Source organism: Syngnathus acus, chromosome 5 (genome assembly GCF_901709675.1).
Source record: "Syngnathus acus chromosome 5, fSynAcu1.2, whole genome shotgun sequence".
NCBI classification, from domain to species: Eukaryota; Metazoa; Chordata; class Actinopteri; order Syngnathiformes; family Syngnathidae; genus Syngnathus; species Syngnathus acus.
In genome coordinates this window covers 688,375-711,291 of record NC_051091.1, presented here as the reverse complement: position 1 = coordinate 711,291, position 22,917 = coordinate 688,375, and the positions used below count along the sequence as shown (strand labels likewise).

At 45.3% G+C, this 22,917-nt stretch overlaps 1 protein-coding gene and 1 long non-coding RNA gene across 3 annotated transcripts; both read right to left on the bottom strand.

Moving 5' to 3' along the window:
- Positions 1-33: 33 nt before the first annotated feature.
- Positions 34-16,409, bottom strand: eya2 (EYA transcriptional coactivator and phosphatase 2). Its single transcript, XM_037251137.1, has 16 exons — positions 16,128-16,409; positions 9,431-9,483; positions 9,093-9,135; positions 8,847-8,974; positions 8,598-8,714; positions 6,849-6,925; positions 6,393-6,579; positions 6,100-6,248; positions 5,796-5,879; positions 3,606-3,695; positions 1,958-2,016; positions 1,214-1,374; positions 986-1,100; positions 652-773; positions 483-583; positions 34-370 (listed from the first exon to the last, which is right to left on the bottom strand). Exons 4-16 carry the CDS (start codon positions 8,962-8,964, stop codon positions 290-292), a joined length of 1,461 nt encoding a protein of 486 aa, XP_037107032.1. The 5' UTR covers positions 8,965-8,974; positions 9,093-9,135; positions 9,431-9,483; positions 16,128-16,409; the 3' UTR covers positions 34-289.
- Positions 7,711-8,587, bottom strand: LOC119122676. 2 transcript variants are annotated; one of them, XR_005097932.1, is made up of 2 exons: positions 8,211-8,587; positions 7,711-8,141 (listed from the first exon to the last, which is right to left on the bottom strand). It is a non-coding gene; the product is annotated as an uncharacterized LOC119122676 (long non-coding RNA). The 2 variants fall into 2 exon arrangements; XR_005097931.1 differs by having other exon boundaries at positions 8,215-8,587.
- Positions 16,410-22,917: the final 6,508 nt, after the last annotated feature.

Below are 22,917 nucleotides of genomic sequence, written 5' to 3'. Positions count from 1 at the left end.
TATCTATCTATCTATCTATCTATCTATCTATCTGTCTTTGAATGAAAAATCCAATTCAGAGACATTATCCGAAATGAATTGAATTAAAGAGACACCGAAGAAGGAAAAAAAGGCATTTGCAGAAGTTCCCTGGGGTTAGCGCTAAGCTTTGGTCCTCTAGCCACGTGTTTTGGTCACTACCAACCGTCAACTTGACTCAGCACCACTGACTGGGAATCATCAGTCTTATTTGGTTCAAGAGTTCAAGAGTTTCTGGTGTTGGTTGTACCGGAGGTTTGACGCCCGCCCCCTACAGGTAGTCCAGCTCCAGTGCGTGGCTCAGAGCCTCCAGGTCGGCCCGGCAAGACACCCTCCAGAATGGCATATTCTTCTAAGGACGCACAAAGGAAGCGTTCTCATGTATCCACTAGGTTCAATGTCATCCAATTGCATTTTTATCATTTCTATAATTCCTTTCCGTGCCACATTTGAATGAGCCTCACCTTCTTGGCCACCGTCTCCTCTTCGGTTCCGTCTCCAACCACCACGTAGACGGCTCTCCTGCCAAACCTCTGAGAAATACGGTCGAAGCAGCTCTCCTTGCCTGCCAAAATAAGACGTCGTCATCACTTGAAGAAAAGAAAACAACGAGGATGCATTTGTTCGACTCACCGATCTTGGTGGCGCTGTAGATGTTCTCGATGGGAAAGGCGGCCCCCAAACCGTACAGTAGCACTTTGGAAAGGGCTGGGACCAGTTGGGTGGTGGTCACCAAGACATTCACGCAGTTGGGCCTGAGAGCACATTTACTCCATTTAATTCAGAGTCTGCATTAGAAATAAAGATTCAATATAAAACATCACCAAAGAGAAATAATTCATCATTAAGGTGACCTTTGACCTATACATAGGCTTCGGGTTTCCTACTAGGGTTGGGCTTTCAAACTAGGGTTAGGCTTTCAAAGTCGTTTTTACTCAATGTCAAAAGGCAAAGTTCGTGAAGTGACCTGGTGCTGATGAGGGCCAGAGCTTTGAGCGCTTGGGTGAGCCACAGGTCGGTGAGGACCTCCATCTCCCGCCTCAGCTGGAGCCACTCCTCCCGCTTGGGACTGCCTAGCAAACCTGACCACCGTACAAGCATCAATATGAGAAGGTGGGGCTGTGGACATTCGTCATCGTTGCCTTTCCAAGCCGTAGTGGATGTCAATGATTCCAAAGTCAAGCAAACACCTTACCGCCAACATTATTCTTGTACGTGTTGTAAATCTCCTTGACGCGCCGGTATCGGAAGGCCAGCTTCCTCATCCAGTCCACCCCTCCGTGGACTCCCGAGCCCAGACACAGGGAGCCGGCCCCCGCCGGGCTCTGGAAGCCGTCCGTCGTGAAATTGTATGTGCTGCAATGCGAACCGGCCACTTCATATAAATAGCGCTCCAACGGCAAGTGAGACAAATAATTCATAATTGCTGCTGCTGCTGCTGCTGCTTCTTCACTGCAATGTTTAACACAGACTGATCCTGAAGTGTCATAAAGTGAATGCAGCTTGGACCAGCTTGGTTTATTGCGGGAACTCAAAAGATAGACGAGAGGCTCGACTAGGGACAAGACCAGAACAGAACAGAACAGAACAGAACAGAACAGAACAGAACAGACTGGAGACTAGAGACGAGAACAATCCGACGGGGAGCGACACGCACACGGGACTTAAATACAAGACAGGTAACGAGAGGCAAGTGACGGCAATTACATAGATTGTGAGCAGACACAGGAGGGGAGGGGAGGGGCGACGCCAACACAAACCATGGCAACAGTAAAACAAGGAACCCAACGGAGACGGATGGTGACAAATAGTCTCTGATACAGATGAAAAAACGTGTGCAAGTTCCTCATAGTTCCATATGGGGACGCAAATGAAGAGCTCATTTCAGGCTCAACGGCAATGAGTCATAAGTGGAGAGAAATAAACAAAATGTCCATACCTCAGGTCCTGACCGTTGTCGTCCGACGCCACGTCATCAATATGAACCTGGTCACATTCCTACAAATGTGGAAAGAAAAATGATTCTTCTTACTATATATTATCTCAATAAAAGCACAATGCTGATTCAATTTCTTTTCCTCCAAACTCCAAGGAGACAAAACAGCTATTTCTTCTGGTTGTCTTGTTGTTCGGCAGCTCATTTTCCTTGACACTAAGAAGACATTGTCACATATGAAGGCAATTTAGTTTTTTTTCATTTGAGTAAAAATACAATCCATTTGCTGAATGTGATTGATTGGCAAACACGCTAACATGGCTGGTTGGGACTGTGGGCCGACAGACGTTACCTCATCTTCACTGCACGTATACCTCAAGTCTCCAAGGCACTGAATTGCCGCCCACCATGCGGAGACCCCCGTCTGCACTGTCGCTACCGTTTCCACGTACTACACAGGAAAGTGGAGACGCAACAGCCACTCTAAGTGGTAGTGATCCCGCCCCCTTTCGTTTGCCTTCGCCTGCCTGATCATTTAGTAATTGAAATGCTCATTGGAGCCAAGCATACAAAACAAAACAAAAATCGGGAATGTTCTCTCATTTGAAGTTGTTGCTTTGTGTCTTTTCGTCGGGAATGTTCTCTCATTTGAAGTTGTTGCTTTGTGTCTTTTCGGGAATTTTCAAGTTCTTTGATATGGTATTTGTCTTTCATTTGGATTGAGGGCAATTTAGAATTGTTCAATTGCATATCTTTTATCTTTGAAACTGAATTCAAGATTTTTGTCTGAATGTCAGGCCAAACGGCAGGTGACAGCCCGATTATGAGCCTGCGAGCGCTGACAAGGCAGAGACCAGCTAATTGCACCTTAAAGGCACTTGCTGCTGCTGCTGCTACTGATTAAGAGATTTAAGTCAAGCCTGAAAACAATGAGAAAAAAGAAGAACGGGTTCGCAAATGGCTTAGTTGGCTCCTTTCCCGTCCGTCCCTTCAGTCACTTCTCCACTCATGTTCCTGTCACTCATACACTTCATTCATGACCTGAATGTGTATGAAGTCATTCATTGTTTTACAGGTAGAAGCTTAGCGGCTCATGCTAAACGTAACAAAACTTGCTGCAGTTTTGATTGACAGTGATGAGCAATGTTTACGGGTTAATGTGCTTATACAGCAATACTATGAGATGTTCAGAAAAGAAAATGTGTATTTGCATCAATCAAATCCAAAAGGAGGAATAAAATAATAAATAGTGACTTGTTTTCTATGGGGACTCAATCGTCTCATGTTTTCTAATCTTGTCAAATAACATTTTAAAATAATCAGTAGACGTACAATGAAGGAAAATGGAAAGCTTGTCAAATATAAAAACAAGTCTATTTTTTTCAGTGCAGCTGTGTACCACTAGAGGGGGGCAACCTTCCACACTTACGTGAAATGCACTTTTCTTTAAATGTGCTTTTGTTATCATTATATTTAATATTCATGATTGTACATGCCGTTTTAATTCATTTTGTTACTATTATTAAATGAACATTTTATTAACATTAACTATGCAACATGATCAATAAAGTTTGCATTGATGATCATTTTAAAAATGCTTTTCTGGAGGTATTTATTTCAGGTGATTCTTTAGAAAAGCTTCCCAACTTGCCTCCAAATCGTTGAAGAAGAGTCGCGAGTCGGCCAGATTGAAGATCATCTCCTCCATCCACAATCCCAGTGAAACCGCTTTGGAAGAATCCTGCAACCAGATCAGAAGGAAGCCAACAAGCAGCTAAATGACGGGGAGGATTCACTTCTGCAAAAAAAAAAAAAAACAGAACCACCTGCACTCTTTAATGACAAATAAATCTGCAGACTGACAGCCTTGGCATTATTCCGACGCTCGTGGTCTCAATCTGATTGGATGAGCAATCATTCATCTTGACAAATGTTCCCGGCCGGCTTTGTCGGTGCAGGCTGCCTGCACCGCTCCGAGCGCAAATTCTGTCGGGTCTGTTGTCGATTGGCTGAATGTCAACCGGCAGGTGTGAATCTGCTTCAACGCTTCTCTGATTCTTATCGTTATCTCGACGCGCCTGGATGAATTCATTTACACCTTTAAACATTGCCCATTTATCAATGCTATCTCAATTTATGTTTTACACACTATTCCCAATGACGTACACTTGACTCCATTTTTGTCAATTTGCAGGAAGCATTTTTGGACAAATGAACTGAAATGGTATCAACAAATTGACAGTTTGCCAAGCGTAGTAAAATATGGCCATGTACTTTGTACAACAGCAAAATTGACTCCAGAAAGCTGCGTGGGCGCGTCGTCACCCGAGATGACAAAAGTAGTTGTGAGCGCAGATGTGCGGCGCACTTGCAGGGTGGGGCAGGGCAGGGCAGGGCAGGGCAGGGCGGGCGGGGGCAAAAGGTGAACGCCAGATTAGCACATTCACAAGCCAAGTCTCAGAAAGAATTACCCAATTAGAAAATAAGCCCTTCTGTATGTACAAATGAAGAGGCAATGATGGAAATAATGTTAAGGGAGGGCACATCACAATGCAGAAGAAGAAGAAGAGATGAATGCAAGGATTGAAGGAGGCGGAGCTGAAGGATTAACAAGGGATTGCTCCTCTTCTCTAATCATTGGAATAATTATCCGTAATCACCCTGTCACACATATAAAAGCCTTTCTTTGATAATCCCGAAGAAGAAAGATTTGAAAAAACTCACACACAGGGGGTTGTGGCTAAAAGATGAAATGGCATTCAGAGAAAAACAAGGTATGTTTATTTCTTTTTCCATTTGTAAGAACTTTCATTTCTATTTGCTGAAAAAAACACCTCTTTGTAGTTTTAGACATTGGAAAAGTTGATTTGTTTTCAATTTGATCATATTTATTTATTTACAATCAACTTTTTTCCAGCTGTGATTGGTTTTCAAATTGTAATTGAGTGGAGTTGAGCTCGTGATTTCTTATCATACCTCCTGCTTCATGGAGACTAACTAACAAATGTCTGACAAGTACACGGATGCATTTTGGGGGGGGCTCAACCGAGTGACATTGCCGTTAAAGTTTTGACTTGAGTCCAAGTAGGCTTTGGTGCAGGTTCCAGTGGAGACGGCTTTGGGCTCTGGGAATTAATCAGGAATTTTTGGAATACGAGTCACATTTCAACACTCTGCAGGCCATTTTTTGTTCTTCTGCTGCTCTACCGAAGGTTTGGTGAGGTGGAACAAAAAAAAAAAAAACGGAAGAGGAAAAAAGAATAATAATAACAGCATGCAGCATGAGGCCATTACCGACCGAGCCGGCTGTCAAACTCCCGTCAGCCTTGCGTCGAGCTGCACGGGGACCGTGAGAATTCAAAACACCAGATTTGGGGCCAAAAGCAAGAAACGCACCACTGTCCGCACCCCCTCGGTCGCTCCCGTGTTATGTCAAACGTCCTGCCGGCTGTCAATCATACTGCAGGAAGCCGGCGTAGCTAAACAAGCTGCGTTATGAAAAGAAACAACGCAAAGCAGCCAGCCAGCCAGCCAGCCAGCGTGTGAAACGCTTCACAAATGTCCACTGCAGGATATTCATATAGCCAACATTCGCTACTCCTATTTATTTATTTATTGATCTATTTATTGATATTTATGGGTAAGTTTTCGATTTTATGAAACTCTTTTTGGATTATCATTAGTTGTACACCTGCACATAAGCAATTGTTTTTAACAGTTGGGGGGGGGGGGGGCTGTCAACAACTAACTGTCGCTGAAATATTTCACATGTGAATGTCAGTGAAGGAAAGTTTGAAAAGGGAGCTGGGGTTGGTTAAAGAGGTGGGTGTTGTGATGGTACCTTGCCAAATCTTGAGGAGAAGGTCCCCGTGAGGAGCGAGTGGAAAATAATGATGGTTTCATCCAGGTCCCAGATAAACACCCGCTGCAGTGAAATAACACACGTTGTAGCATTAACCTCAGAAGAACAGAGTGCACTGTGTGGGGAAAGGCAAAAACAAAAGCACCCCCCCCCCCCCTCGTGTTCCTCAGACATCTGTTTTGACAGATTATTCAAAATCAACCAGGCTTATTGCGCATGAATGGATGGATGGACGGACGGACAGATGGCAGGTAGGTCAGTTGGTTGGTTGCAAGATGTTTACCTCAATGTCAGCATCCAAAGGTGGCGCCGGGTCAGTGACTTTTTTCCTCCCCCTCAACTTGGCGTCGGAGCCCCTCCGCATGGACACGGTGCCCCTCTCGCTCTCCTCTTTACCTGGAGTGGGGGGGCTAGGCGGTGGCTGGTATTCTCCTAGGACACAAAACACACTGACATGCAATACCTCCTAAAAGTTAGGGAAATCAAATTGGGCTTGTCTAAGTTTCACTTGACACACTACTGAGGCACTTCATACATACGTATCATTGCATAGTATATTGCAGCACACGTACGTACCCGTGTGAGACTCTGGGCTGTGATTGGGTAACATGACACTGTGCTCCAGATGCTGATAGGCTAACGGGGTGCTGATGGAGGCGGGGCTGATGTTGCTGCTGCTGCTCAGGTACGGGCTGTTGTAGTGATGCGAGTTGTAATACGGCGAGTATTGACTCTGACTGTAGTTGGAATACGCTGAAAACTCCTGCCAAGCATTAACACACACAAACACGCACCATGTTAAAAGTGGGTGATAAAATGATATCTTTTTCCATTTGAGGAAGACCATTTGTTTCGAAGAATCTTCCATTAAACCTCCCAGTCAATAAACATGATGACTGGCCATAGAACCTGAAAATTACAGTCGCGTGTATCTCGTCTATTTGCAACAGGTACAATCGACTGCAAAATGATTCGTCCCAGCTTTGACATTTTGGAAAATGACATTTGAGGACAGATGGAGGACACACTCACTTGCTGCGTGGGGTTGAATGGCGTAGAGGTGGAGATGGCGTGGCCGCCTTGGAAAATGCCCGGGGAAATGCCTCCACCTGAGAAACCACCCAAGTTTCAAATGAAGATTGTGATCAGTAATCATTTATAACATTGATGGTGTGGGGGGAAAAGTTTCTTGAGTGATTTATGTTTGACACGCAACAATAACCACGCAGGTGCTTCTCTAATCAAGTCAGGGCAGGGCAGGGCAGGAAGGTGTTCCTCGCTCCCAGCTCATTTTCTCTCCCGCTTCTCAGATGGATTGTATCTCTTGCAATCTTCTCACCTCCGCACATGGAAAGAATTTGTTTGTGTACACCCTGGCGCGTTGTGATGGGAGGTGTGTCGATTCACACGGTGAGAGAGCCAGGGAGCCACTTTGGAGGATTTATGACAGCAGCTGGCTTTGTTTTGCAAGCTCAAAGGCAGGCCGGGCCGGGCCGGGCCGGGAAATCGGCCCCGACTGTCGGCATCTTTGTTGGAAATAATTTCAACTTAGTGGTGGTCTTCCCTCATAGCGATCCATTTAGGATGCAATACTAACAACACCAGCCCTCGTTCAAATCCTGACTCTCGCTTTAATAATTCACAAATGACTACCAAACAATGAGTCACTGGAAGTCCCTCAACAATCTTCCAAAAAGATTTGGAGCAAAAAAAGCGTAAACACATAAAAGAAATGAGTCCCATAAGGACAACTTCAGACACCCCGCAAACATTTCAGGCATTTTACGACCATGTTGTTCATTAACACAATCAAATATTCACACACATCATTTTTGTTTGTTGGTGTCTCTTGCTGCTTTGGAAGGCAACGTGCTTGCATTGCAGGCTTTGTGCCGTCTGTGTGTTTACAGAAATATTTACATTCCTGCATAATGTCTGACATGTGTCTCCTCCACAAAAGAAAAGGAAAGAGACGTGGAAAAGGACAAATGTGGCCATATGACATTTCAGTCATGCAAATTCATCAAATGGCCGTAACATCTGCAACGTTGCCAAACCATCCATTCGCATTTGGAGTCGCGGCAAAGCAAATTGCCGGTGGTTGGCCACTCATAAAAGAAAAAAAGCAAAGTCAAAATGAACGGACCAATGGAAGGAAATGTCATCCAGCAATGACTCAATCGAAGTCATCATCTTGTCGCTTTTGTTGCTACGCCCCTTGTCACACATAAGGTCAATTTCACACTGCTTTCAAAGTCTCGGGGCTCAGGGCGTATGCGAGCGACATTTTGATGGGAGCCTCTTGAAGCTCTTTTGTTTCGCTCGCTCACTCACTCACTCACTCACTCACTCACTCACTCACTCACTCACTCACTCACTCACTCACTCACTCACTCACTCACTCACTCACTCACTCCATCCAGTCCTTTCCCTCTCTGTCTGTTTTCTCACTTTCCCTTCCTCCGTCCTCGCCATGCCTGTTGTGCTGTTGGCCTGAGCGGGACAACGGGGGCGTGGATTGACCCTGAGAAAGGAGGAGGTGGGCTCAGTATGGCCGGGAGGGGGGGGGACATGGAGATGTTTGACGCCAAGAGTCCAGACCGCAGCTAATGGGGAACAGGTGTGGGAGGCCGACCGGCCGCCGGGAGGTCACGCGAACCGGGACAAGAGGTGAGGAGGGAGACGGAGGCTGTTTCCAAAGCAAAGCAAAGCCGCTCATGGCGACCACTTCCAGCTCGGACGATGGCTTGATGCAGCCAGCGAGGAAGCGTGCATGCTCACCGTGCGTGTGCGAGTAGCCGTAGATGCTCTGAGTGGCGGGGGCGCTGCTGAAGTTGGAGTAGCCCAAAAGCCCCGTCTGGCCTGGCGACTGGCTCAGGCCCTCCTCTGTCTTGATGTCTGTGCGCACACAACAAAAGAGAGAACTTGACGACTTTCTGTTGAAGGCAATTCAGAAGACGGTGATTCCATTTTGATTTCAAGCTTGAAGTTCAGCTCGGGTATTTTGTTTTGCCTGAAAGCTTCACTCACTGTAGGATGGCACCGTGTAGCCTTGCGTGTGATGCGTGTAAGGGCTGTAGGCTCCGGCAGCTTGGAGGCTGGGGCTGTACTGGGTTTGTCCGTACGCCGCCATCATGCCGTCCCCCATAAAAGTCAAGCTGGAGAAATTGGAAGTCAAACCTCAAGATTGGGATCGAGACGATCGACAAACTTTGCCGCCATGCCATGCTATGATAAAGAGGTTGGAGACAGAAATGAACTTGATAGAAATCTCACCACTTGAGGCTTTGAAGGAGTTTCCACTCAACAATGAGAAGCCCTGCAAAAGACACCAGGATTAAGTTCACATGATCAATGCAAAAATAAACTAATATACAAAGGAATCAACAAATAGATCAATATTCCATCCATCCATTTGCGACAACAGGGTAGTCACACGCTGCCCGCACACAAGTCAAGCAAGTGCACTCTTAGACCATCAGCAACTCGAATTAAATATGGGTAACTCAAATAATGAAGTTTGTAAAAAGAAAATTTTAAAAAATTGTTCTGGTACATTGGGAGGCACAAATGAACTGCTACTGTCGCCTCCAACTTGTCAAGCAAGGTCTCACCTGTTGTCTAAAGAGATAGCCTGGTCCACTTCTTCCTCCTGTTAGCACGGCTCCTGTTGAAAGAGCGCAAAAAGTCAATCTGAACATTTTGAACCATCAATCTCTGAGAAATGACCAGGACCCCTGCACATGTCAAAGTGTAAGGGACGTCTGCTCAGAAACCTCTTGACATCAGCTGCACCGCTTTGTAACACATGCGCACGCACACACACACACACACACACACTCTACATTGACAGACACACACAAAAGACATTTCCTGCTTAAGGGCGAGTCCTGCGAGAAACCATGGGAACGGCGGAACACCGGAGGGAGGACAAGTGGAAGCTCAGCTGAGACGTGGCAGGCAGAAGGATGAAACTCAAGCTAAAACAAACCCAGCAGGGCTATGGCCAGGTCATGGGGGAAGGAGGGGGGCACAAGGTCAAGTCCCACAATAGTTCACCTGAGTCTCACGCTTTTGCTCTTACATAGGGATTTTTCTTGCCTTGTTAGATTTGGATGGACGGATGGATTTGACTTGGGTAAGTATGCTATTAGGCTAAAGATGAATGACTACGTGCACATAAAACAAGGTTTCATTTATCTTTTACCATGTCGGTACTATCTTTCGTTATTAAAACATGTAACGAGAAAAAAAAAAGTCTCCTGCAATGGATCATTTCATCCAGGATAATTGATTTGATATGTGGTAACATTTCAAGAGCACCTGCTTGGGAAGAACTTGCTCATTGCCATCTAAACGTCAACTTTATTTTAAATGAGCGAATTTATTATATGTTGGAGGCGTTCCCAGCTGACTGACGAATCACGTACTTACTTTTTTCACTGCTCAGCTGCGAGCCTTAAAAGTTCATCATTTTAGTCAGCCAAGTCTCTTGTGCGGAGTCATTCTTCATTCATCTTTTACTGTGTTTACTTGGTTTGTGCATGTGTGAGCGTGCGTGCGTGCGTGCGTGTGCTGAGTCAGCTCTCCAAACGGCTATACGCCTCAGTGACCCCATCGATACTTTGACCTTTTTTATTGAAAAGTCTCCATCAGCGGCCTGACAAGGTGAACCCGCCGGGCCGTGCTTGTGCCATATGGAAGCCCACCTGGAAGCCTCCATTTGGACACACCGCCCTACGGGTGGGCTGCATTGGGGAGGTGTGTGTGTGTGTGTGTGCGCCCGTGTGCGTGTGTGTGTGTGTTCCCCAGCATGCACAGAGCCTCTTTATTTGCCTGATAAAAGAAAGACAAAGAACAAGGGGTAACACAAGTGTGCTAGTCCCTTGTGGAACAGCTGCTGCTGCCCACTGTTTTCTTTGTGCATCCAGCACCCAACAACTAAGTGGTTTTTTAAGGTCCGAGTTGTTGCTGGAATTTTATATTCTTGTATCGTGAATTGATCTCTTGTAAAATGATGAATTGGTCAAATATCATGGAAATGCACAGTGTTGTCTGGAGTTCCAGACTTTTACAACACAGCCATTAACCTTAGAAAAACAGCTGTAACTTGTTCCTCTTGTGTTTAATGGCGTAATTGTATTTTTGTTCTAAATCCTACTAAATGATGGAGTTCCATCATTCTTTGTTCCATCGACACTTGAGGTCCATTGCAGCATTTTTCGTGCAATGCAACAGCCAGAAGGTTTATTGACATCAACCCGCAATGAAGGAAAACTTGAGCAACCAGCTGAAGAGGCGACAAATCCCTCGACTCGCAAATTTTTCCTCGAGCTATCCAAGCGGGGAGAGGGGGGAGGGAGGCTCGCTAATGCCTTTCACCGCGGCGACAGATGCTTTCGGAAAGATGGCCCAACTTGGACTGGATTCAATAAATCTTCGGAGAGTGCTGAACCTGCTACAAACCCGGTGTAAATTTATCTCACACCATTTCTACTTAGGCCTGCTTTGTCTCCTTCGAACTGAAGTCATCAAATCGCTAACTGGCACTACAGGCAACGTTTATACACAATAAGGCAAATCCACATTGCTTTACAAATACAAGTAATAACAATTCAAATCACAAAGGGATGAAAAATCAAGATCAAATCCTGTTGAAGCAAGATAAACAAGTCCAGCGTGAAAATCTGCAAGAAAACGCCACCCCAATAAAAAGGCTCATAAGAGGCAGGCAGGCAGGCAGGCAGGCAGGCGGGCGGGCGGGCGGGCGGGCGGGCGGGCGGTCAGGCAGGCAGGTAGGCAGGCAGGCAGGCAGGCAGGCAGGCAGGCAGGCAGGCAGGCAGGCAGGCAGGCAGGCAGGCAGGCAGGCAGGCAGGCAGGCAGGCAGGCAGGCAGGCAGGCAGGCAGGCAGGCAGGCAGGCAGGCAGGCAGGCAGGCAGGCACTACTTTTGTGGAGATGAAGATTCTCAACTCATTCCAATATGGTTCCTTGGCAAAAAACTACGTCCAAACAAAGCCCTTAAACTGATTTCCAGGTTTCATTCATGACAAGGATCCCTGAAATAGGGGCTAAGTGATAATGGTACCAGACCAGCTGGCAGCCCCAGCGCCCCCTCCCACCCGTCCAGTCCAGTCAGATGGTGGTCCCACTCACAGGTGAGCAACATCTGGTGCACTCAGATGGAGAGAGACGGAGGTCGCACGCACACTTGCACGCTTTCCTGAATTCACTTAGCCGCATGCACACACCCACACACACACCCCCCCACACACACACACTGCATTGGCCGTCAAGGATTTGGCAAATTGCAGTAAAACGTGTAACGGCATTAGATGTTCTAAATGCCATACACGACGCAGAATAATACTCAAAAAGTTATTGATGAATCAATTTTCCTGATCAGAAAAATGCGATAAAATGTTCAAAATGTGTCTGTAATCAAGAACATTTATTTTTCAAAACTTCTAATTGACGCTCATTCATTCATTCAAGAGAGCCAGTAAGTAGTGACCCATTCAGACTTTTATGCGCATGATATCATACAAGCAGCTCGTGTACCAACAATTTATGATCAGAGAAAACACACTGGTGGAGCAAAATTTAATAAGTACATGCATATATGCGTGAGTCTATAAAATCCAAGAAGGAAAAACGGTTGAGGAAAAAAAAACGCTGAAGCAAAATTCAGACACCTAAAAAAATAATCCCCCAGCCACAGCCTCTTATTACGTTTCAGTGGAAAGTAAAGATTATTATCTGTGCATGCGGGTGGGGGGGGGGGGAATGTTTGTATGCAAAGGAGGTGCTGCAATGTGGATCAGAGGGGGCGGGGCGCTTGTCAAACAAATTCATGAACAAAAAGTGGCTCAATACAACACTTTTTTTTGACTTGATTTGTTAACTAAAGAGTTCACCATAACAAAATTCCTCTGAAAGTGTTTAGACAATAGCAATTGAGACCGACATATTATCATTGGCCAATGAATAGCACAAATAAATCAAAGCAAATTTGCAAGGGCATCGTAGCGTTATCCATCCAGGTAAATGAGAAACGGCTAAAGAATTGAAAAAGCCATCATGCTTTCCCCAAATATTATCTTAAGTGCAATTGCTGTGTATCGTTTACCACTTTTATAGAATCAGCCCTGCTTACTTAAATACAAGACATGAATCAGTGTGCTCTGCGGCTGACATGTCATCTCTTTACGACACGTTTCACACATTTAGAGTCGGAGCTGACAGAGCGACTGTGAAGTGTTCCCTAACACCAGGGCTGTGTTGGGAATGGCTCTCAATGCGCTGTATAGATAGATAGACAGATAGATAGAGAGATAGAGAGATAGAAGACAAGTGTTCCAAAAGCACACTCTTTTTTTGTTGACTTATTACTGAACTGAACTGTACAGGGAATTCTCACTTCTCTCCCTATACAGTGATTAGGGACCTGTGTATGTACGTATATACATGCGTATCTTCATTCCATTACCATGCTCATAACAAAATGACTGAATTTAGGCCATTGATAATTCAAGGTACCATGGCGTATGATTGGAGGGAGAGGGAACGAGGAGCGAGCGAGCGTATGATGCACAGCAATGAGTCACGCCGATTCCACGCGGCAAGTCATATTTGCAAAGTGAGATGTAAAAGAAATGAGGAAGCACGAGCTCCCTATGAAAATATTTATCATTCCACAAAGGGTTGGCTTACAGAGGGCTTTGGAATTAATTTGTGTTTTCTTGGGGGGGGGGGCTAAAGCTGCTGGGGTGACGGACGGGATGTCTTACAGGATGGGGAATTCTCAGAGCAGCAGACTTTTTCGGGGCTTATTCACAATTTATTAGAGACAGTAATAAGAACCATGAAGGCTTATGGAGGGTTTCGGGGCGCAAGGTGAGGTGGTGTGTGTGTGTGTGGCTCGGAGCTGGCTGATTGCTGGGAGGTCGGTGGAGGGAGGGGGGTCCCACTACAGACTCCATAAACTTGAGGCCTGACGATGTTATTAGGAGACAAACCACAGCATTAAATCAAACAGCAGCCAGTGGGTAGACTAACACCTTTGGTATTTGCACACCTTGCACCCCCTTACACACACACACACACACACACACACACACACACCACGATGTGAAGGGGGTATACAAGGAGATTTCATGTTTGAGCATGTGTCACAGCGAGATGAACGTGATCCTAAACGCTTATGGAAAGCCATTTGAGCATTTACCTCGTGTATATATTAGTTGAAGGTCCATGCACTAGTACACTCGTATTCACAAAAATGAGCACTATATGATTAATACGACATTTTTCGTACTTCACTACTAATAAAGGAAGTGCACTAGTGCACAGTGTTGCCTCATTCGTATAGTAGTTGGATGACAAAGTTGTCCTATGAGTGTGCAGAAATACAAGAAGTAGTGGGGGAAAAGCGTCACCTTGCCATTCTTCCAGTGCATAAGAGCGTGTGAAACTCGGCGATATCGAATAAAGTAAATGCTCAACTGCCGTTGTATAATTGCTTCCTTTTGAAACTTGGAAAAACTCCTCTCGATTCGCTAGATAAACAACATCATTATAGCTTCACGTTTTGTATGTTGTTGTTTTTTTTGCACGGCTATGAAATATATTTTGGTTTTGAAGAATTGAGATACATGGTTTTTGTTGGGCAGCGATTAACATGGAATAAATGCAGCATCTGCATTAAAAAAGAGCTTTTAACACCCAATTTTCTATCACACTCAAAAAAAAGTTCCTAATAACACAATGTCTCCCTTGTGCCGTAAAATAAGGCAAATCAAGTACTAATAGAAACAGCCCAGCCTACTGAAAAAGGTTCAACACATTATGAAATAAATGTTATTACATCAGTCAGTACTCAGTATTATTCTCATTATAAGATACTACATCTCCTACTTGTATGTTGCTTTTAAAACATTTCTGTGCAGATGACAAAAACATTTCAAGCCACAATCTTAATAAATGTAATATTAATACTTAGAATGACACTTATGAGTGAATGCATATCGATAAATTGTAAAGTGCATAAAGATAAAGAGCGAGTGAGCTACTGCGGAGTTGAGATACAAAAACGCTTAGTGACGCTCTGCTAATTAAATAAAGATCGGTGCATGGAAGCGGACGGGTGTCAAGTATGAGTCTGAGTGCAATTTTCTGTGTGGCCAAATGTTGGTCGGTCCAGTTTTTCAACACGTGAACACACACACACACACACACACACACACACACACACACACACACACACTCCTCCAAAAACGAATGTATGTGTTTGGGTTGTGTTTTGTATTCTTCTGAGGTTTCTTACGCTCAGAGCAAATGCTCTGGTGGTGGCTCATATGGGCCTTAAATTAACCGCCCTTGATACGGACTGGATTATTACAATGAGTCTGTATCAGCACTTTGGCCAAACACATAGTCATTAAATAAAAATTAATTGGGGGTGGGAGAGGGCAAAAACAGGGTCAAAACATTCATTCATATAAATTGATATAGTGCCTTTTAACCGATAAGTAGATTCAAATGTTTACATAAATGTATGCTTACACAAACGTTTTACACACACACACACACACACACACACACACACACACACACACACACACACACACACACGCACACGCACACGCACACACACACACACACAGCACGTTGTTTAGAAAACAAAAATAACAAAAAGAAAAATTAAAATATCTAGAAAGAAAGCTGTCTTTTACAACGTTTTTCATTAAAAAGTCGCTTGTATGTTTTTTGCCCCAGAAAACCACCCGCATCATTTTCACCTTTGAACACAATCAGTTTTTCTATTTTGTTATTTGTGCTCATTGTTCTGAATTGTAATATTGTGTCTTTTTTAACATTCTGATTTATAACGATAAAAGGTGTTAATATAAATGATGCCATTGATGTTTCATTATGATGCCATTACAGTAACCTAAACATTTGTAAGCATTTATATATATATATATATATATATATATATATATACTGTATATATATATATATATATACGCAGAACAATAACCATAATATTCACCATTATTACTATTATCATTATTATTATTATTATTAATTTGATAGTTTACATGAAAATGAATAACATCCACAATGAAATGTCGCTCAAAGGTAAGATGATGTAGTAATTGTGGAAATATGATGTCGCCTTTACATTTGGTGGAAGACACACTGCAACACTAGAAAAAGTAAATCTAGGAGTATGAAGGGGTCTTTACATTGTCTTTCGTCAACACTTAAACATGAATAAGCATTCATTAATGGTTTGGCCGCTTGCTTACCATCATTTTGCGCGAGGAGGTCGTGGGGAGCAAATCCGAATATCCATGTGCAAAAAAAACAAAAAACAGCTTTAACAAGCAACAACAAGAACAACAACTACAACCGCCCGGCTGCAATTTGTGGCAGTCTTGCGCGCACTCCTCAGCCGAGTGTTCCTTGTACCGCAGCTTGCATGCATGCGTGCGTGCGTGCGTGCATGAAGCGTATTTGCTTTGGCAGAGACAGGGAAGTCTCGTTAAGTAAATGCACGCACGCACTTATCTCGCTGCTCCTCCCTCCCTCTCTCTCTCAGTGCGCGCGCGCGCACCATCCTCCTCCTCCTCCTCCTCCTCATCCTCGCCACACTTTTTCTTTTCTTCTCCAATCTTTGTTTGGGATCTTTGTTTGGTTAAGAGCTCTTCAGCTGCTTGTTTACACAAACAAAAAGCTCTCCGTCCACACGCCAGATGGAATGATTTGTTAGTTTGTGATAAATAACTGTGAGCAATGTGTGCGCGTGCTGGCAATGGAATGGAAGTGTCAACTACACTATCAAAAGGTCTCTTGTATGTGTGTGTGTTTATTTAATCCATTGATAATGATTAAAAGCGTTCTCTTGTTATAAATACTCTTGAATGTCTTTGATGAAAATAGTTTTCTATCAAAGTGCTGTAATTTCTTTCAAATGAAAGTAATTCTATTTTTTTTATAAAGGTTATGTAGTTTGCACTCGGAATGTTGTGTTTTTCTAAAAAAGTGTTGTTGTCTCTGTGATTTGAAATAAACTGTTATTGTTACTGTTACTGCTGCATCGTTTGTTTGCTATTTCTCGATGTTGTCGTCATGAAAAGGTCCTAATGCTATAAAGCACCGGAATCTGTGAAATGCCACATTTTGCTTGAACCTGCTGTCATTTCTGTTGTTGTCTAATCGTGCTGTCATTTCTGATCAAATTGGCATTGGATATGATATGCTTAAATCTTGTCGTGCTCTATTCTCTTCATTTTGCTATTTGACATCATATTCCAAAAGCCTTGTGTGTCGCTATGCGTGTTTGTTTAGATTTTAGTTTCACCTCCTAAACTTTCTTGTCACAAAATATTGCCGTTGAAAAGTGTCAAATAATTGGACATTGATATGACTGATTGAATGCTTCACCAATTTGCATTTAATTGAAAGGGAGAGCCTGGAGCTCATCACCTGCATACATGTGAGGAGATGTCAAACACGCCTGGAGGTTACCAAAACAGGTCGCGCGTGCACACACACACACACACACACACACACACACACACACACACACACACACACACACACTGCTCATCAAGCAGAGATCTGAAAAGCTCGTCCACTACTGTCTGTCATGATTGTGAGGAGGCGTGACACGGCCCATCGGCCCCTCGGCCCATCGGCCCCTCGGCCCATCGGCCCCTCGGCCCATCGGCCCCTCGGCCCATCGGCCCATCGGCCCCTTGGCCCATCGGCCCCTCGGCCCATCGGCCCCTCGGCCCATCGGCCCATCGGCCCCTTGGCCCATCGGCCCCTCGGCCCATCGGCCCATCGGCCCCTCGGCCCATCGGCCCCTCGGCCTTGTTTGTCCAGTAGCGTGGATGTGCCATTTTGTGTAACATGAGCACCAGTGTGTTGGACCTGCTAGCACTCACCAGGAAGCAGAAGAGGGACAACAGGATGGCTAACATCCCTGCACCCGGGCGGGGGGGTCCACGCTGCGGCACATCTTCGGCGGGATATCGCATTCGGCTGAAAATAAAGAGGAAAGGGGAGCAAATGAGTGGTAAGGAAATGCTTGTGAAATATCATCCTTGTCTTTTAGTAAGAGTCAGCACAAATTAGCAATTGGCACTTTGGCTTAACATTTGAGTTGGTGATTTTTCATGCTTTTCCTTCATCTGTAGTTGTAGCAGCTGCCAATGAGAAAAGATAGACACAAATATTCAGCAAATAAAATATAATGATGAAATCAAATCAAATATAGATGATGGCAAAGTACAAATCGGACAATACTGACAGATGAATGGCAAGCATTTGGGTTTTGAGAATTGCATTCATTGTGACATCCATTTGAATTTGATTGATTGTTCAGTCCTAGTTTGGCCCTCCACTAAGTGAAGAAAGGCACAACGGAGATGGGACATTGACACTCAAAAGGTCACTTGAAAATATGATTGGAAACATGCCATGGCCCTCACAATAGCACCTTTGAAGAGATGCTCAAGCGGAAATCTCTTGACTTGCACACGACATGTTTTCCAGAAGTCGTGCACAAAATGACGCCAAACCGGGGGAAGTACCGCGACCCAGACACCGAGGCAGTCGGTGCAGAGCGCGCAGGCCCACGGTGGAATGTGCGCAGGAGAAATAAAAGCCGCTATTGTCTCGCTCTTCCTCCCATCGGCCATCTGTCCATCATCCGGGCAGCTGGCAGCCACTTGGGCTGACACACCACGTGTCAACTCCATTTTCCTTTCCAAACACACACACGCACGCACACACTCTCTTTACATTTATTGTGTGTTAAGATGCCACAAGTTTAAAGCCAAGCATGTTGCGCTGAGCTCACCTAATTGTTACGAGGCCGAGTGACACGGCAGCGCTCACTTGGCAAAGGGAGGGCCAGAGCATAGAAACAAACGCGAGGGGAAGTTAGATGCCACGAGACAAATAAAGGATTTCCAAAGTCAGTAACAAGGAAGTCAGTCATTTTGGGTCATGGTATCGCTTGTGCAAGTCTCCAGTCCAAATAGGAGCAAAAGAAAGAAATCTATATGACATGCATATTGGTTATGGAACATAAATAGATCAGTAAGGTTGAGTTGCAGACCAGACCCTACTCTGCATTACACTCTGTGCCCAGCGTGTCTCTGGAATGTGGAAATGATTGCCTTCATTTTATAAAGCGCACGGCTTCCTTTGCTTCAATTTTCACCCGAGCCGTAAAAAAAAAAGAAGTAGTTGTAAGGTCAGCAAGAAGCCATCTGGTTTCGCCATCGCCGCCACCGCAGCAGCTTTAATGACCAGCTAATAAAAGTTCAATTTGAGAGAAATTACAACAGATGTTCAGGGCGGGTGAAAGCTCAGCAGCTCGCGGTGCGGGAGCTGCCCGGCCGCTGCCCGGCCGCTGCCCGGCCGCTGCCCGGCCGCTGCCCGGCCGCTGCCCGGCCGCTGCCCGGCCGCTGCCCGGCCGCTGCCCGGCCGCTGCCCGGCCGCTGCCCGGCCGCTGCCCGGCCGCTGCCCGGCCGCTGCCCGGTCGGTCGCTTTGATATACGGCCTAATATTACGAATGTTTCTCCATTTTACGCGATATTAAAGGGACGCGACGCGACACGGTGCATCCCAACCACGGCTGTTAAATATGAGACTGGAAAACACACAGCAGAAAACATTTCTCTCATCTCACTTGTTTGTGCGATTTGTCGCTCAACCTCACCTCACCTCACCTCACCTCACCTTCCCATCAACTTCTTATTCTTGCAGAATACAAGCTCAAAAGTTGAGTTAGTACCTGTCTGACAGCGCTTGGGCAATATTTGTTTCCAATACTGTCCCAGATCAAGTTATTATCAGCGATCGGAACGGCTGCGAAATGAGCAGAAAAGTGAGTTTTGACATCCGTAGTAAAGCAAGTGTGAAGCGTGAGAAAGTCTTTGGACGGCCCGCTTGACACCTTTCTCAGCCGATGCAGGAAGTGTAATCCGGGGGCAATAAACATTTCAAGGAATGTTTGGCGGGCGCGGAAATATCCAATTGAACATCCTCGGGGCAGGTATTAACGTTTCTCTGTGCCTTTTCTCATGTCGTCTGCCAGTGCGCGCAGTGGCTGCGTGAACCTCGGCAAGCATTCCTGCTTCGTGTGTAACTCACTTTGCAGTTGGGAAGGGACTAAAGAGCAAAAAACCTGCTGCGGATTCCAATGAAGCTGCCTTTACAGAGAAAAATGACTTGACCCAGATCTGATCGACTGGATCGGACTGGAAGATGTTTCTTCCTCCCCGTATTTTTCTTTTTTGAAAATCCTGATTGTGTAAAGCACAGGTTAGCGACTAGCCTGCATGTTGAAAGGACAGAACGGAAGTCAAATGTTGGATGTGACACTGAAGATGCTCCTCGGCCTGGAGATGGTGCTGTGCAGTTGATGCTGTGCATTCTGCAAGCGGGGTGAATTGCCAGAGGTGGCTGACTGAATAAGTACGTTTGTGACAGTAGTGTGTAATCTAGGGATACTTTTTGTTTGGTCATGCGCTGTGAAGATTCTTCCGGTTGAAGATTAGAGCTTTGGCCCTGTGATTGATCATCCCTCTTTTGAATGCAAAAAAAAAAACTCAGCCAGGCTGCCTCGCTTGTATGATGGATGAGCTCCTGGGAGAATTTCTTTCGGCCTTTTGAAACCGGGGCGGCGCTCCAAAACCGACACGCCAAAACACACTCGGCGGCCCTTTGGCTCCCCGAGGTGAGAGATAAGTTCACTTGTGGGCTTTTTAGCGCGTTCCCACGGCAGGCTGGAATACGAGGGGACGTACAACACGGGCACGTTCTCTGCCGCTGACAAAGACGAGGTGTGTCGAGAGTATTGGGTTGCTCTGACTCATGGGCAGGGGTGAAATAGCTTCACAACAACAAGCGCTATTGTATTGTTCACAATGAGGCGTGTTTTCTCGGTGGGGGCCCATCATCATCATCATCATCATCATCATCAGTGGTGGCTGATGCCACTCGCCGTGGGTAGGTTGTTTTCTACAACGTACATCTACTATTTCCCACACAAAGTTGAAAAAGATGTATAGTTAGTTAGTTTGTTATTTCCTGCAGGGAAAATACTTTCAAATCCCCCAAAATCCAAATTGAAATCGCAACTGAGTTATCTAAGATGCAGTCGCTGATTCAAGTTAAGATTCAAATTGAGGGATTAGTGTGTCAGTCAGCGCAAAACGATTTAGCCGCACATCAATCATCGCCTGTCGACTGACAAACAAGAACGCTGAGGACTTCCCCTGTGAGAAGAATTAATTACCCCTAATTATATTTTCACACGTTGACCTTTCAGTCAACTCGGCTCGCGCTTTTTTCCCATTGCTAAGACAGACAGACAGACAGACAGACAGACAGGGTAGAGCGTGAGTCCAAATGACGGCTGTCAGGCTTTAAAAATAGGCCGGCAATTACGCTAATAGTTGTAAAATGTGTTTTCTCTCCATCTTTTACTTTCTAATGTGCAGATTGTGTGGCTCATTTACTGCTGAACGTCTGCTGGAAAGTGTCAAATGAGTGCGAGCGGCGTGCAAAATTGAAAGATGATTCATTTGTGAGGTGTGGAACAGGAAGCAGCTTGATGAATGACAAAAGTTCATTCACCCTGTTGACCTTTGTGACTTATTGAAAACCAAAAAAAAGAAAGTATTCAAGTTCTTCCTGCGTGATGTTTAACATGGCGTCGTATAAACACATCTTGTTTGCCCTCTCAGGAAAAGCCATTTTCAAAGTTCAACTTGGTTTCATGTCTGAGTCATTTGGAGTCCCTTAAGGGCAGGCGCGGGCGGACATGTGCCTTCTTGAGCAGGGAAAGCTTGCGGGCATCAAAAGATTTGAATCCATTTCGTGCAGTGTGTTGTTCCCATGACCACCTGTCTGTCTGCCTGCCTGTCTGCCTGCCTGTCTGCCTGCCTGCCTGCCTGCCTGCCTGCCTGCCTGCCTGCCTGCCTGCCTGCCTGCCTGCCTGCCTGCCTGCCTGCCTGCCTGCCTGCCTGCCTGCCTGCCTGCCTGCCTGCCTGCCTGCCTGCCAAGCTTTTGCTTGGATGTCAGATCATGCTGCTGATTGATGCTTTGCAATGTTTGGAAAAATGAAAGTAAATGTTTCCTGCGTACTTCATGAAATCCTTTTCTAAAGCATTTTTTTTCTCCCTCCCTCATGTTGGGCACCCAATCACACTCCCTATATTTTGGTCAGTTTCAAAATAAAAGTAAATGTGAGGCAGCTCCCTTCCCCTTTTACGTGTTCATCTTCATCATCACCCCATTTTGCCTGGACATCCAAAGTGCTGTTGATGATATGTGGGGGGAAAAAACCCCAAAGTAAGTGCCTGCATGCATCTCATCATGGCATCTCCCCCAAATTTTGTTCTGCATCTTTTTTCCCCTTTAATTTCCATCATCTTTGCGGTGACGTGATTTGAAATCCAAAGTATTGTCAAACGCAATCACACCAGTGTAGCGGTGAAAGGAGACACTGCAAGCCGCTGTTGTGGCTGGCGCTAACGCAAGCGAGCAAAGCAATCAGACGAGGGGGATTCCCGCTTTTCTTAAGCGCCCGCCCGCCCGCCAGCGACCGACGTTTAATGACAAACATCTCATGAGCACATACTATGCTGCTGCACTTTCACCGTAAAGATACACATGTGACGTTACACTTGTGCGTCATTAAAGTCTGTTCAAGCCTGTTTTGTCAGCTTCAGAGCATATGAGGTCATTGCTGCATAATGCCGAGCTGCGCTCCCATGACCGAGAGAGAGAGGCTTCAAAAGTTCACTGTGTGGCTTCTAAATCCAACTTGGTGCCTTTTCGTCTTTTGGGTTATTGTTTTCAAGGAGAAGGCAACAGGTGCCTCACTGAACAATAAATTCCAATGTATAGACATACATATACGTACCTGCACATAGCTATACGAGTGGGTGTATTTGGGGAATATGAGTTGCACAAGTATATGAAGACAGACACGCCATACGTATTAGAAACATACATTTAAGAAAAATGTACCGTATAAAGTATTATGTATGCAAAGGAAACAAATGTACATAA

Excerpts from the sequence above, each read along its gene's own strand:
- eya2 (XM_037251137.1), bottom strand. The coding sequence starts at position 8,964 with ATGGGGGACGGCATGATGGCGGCGTACGGACAAACCCAGTACAGCCCC. Across the intron at positions 1,101-1,213 it reads GTACAAGAATAATGTTGGCG|GTTTGCTAGGCAGTCCCAAG; the intron begins GTAAGGTGTTTG and ends TACGGTGGTCAG. Across the intron at positions 774-985 it reads CTGGCCCTCATCAGCACCAG|GCCCAACTGCGTGAATGTCT; the intron begins GTCACTTCACGA and ends ATGTGCTCTCAG.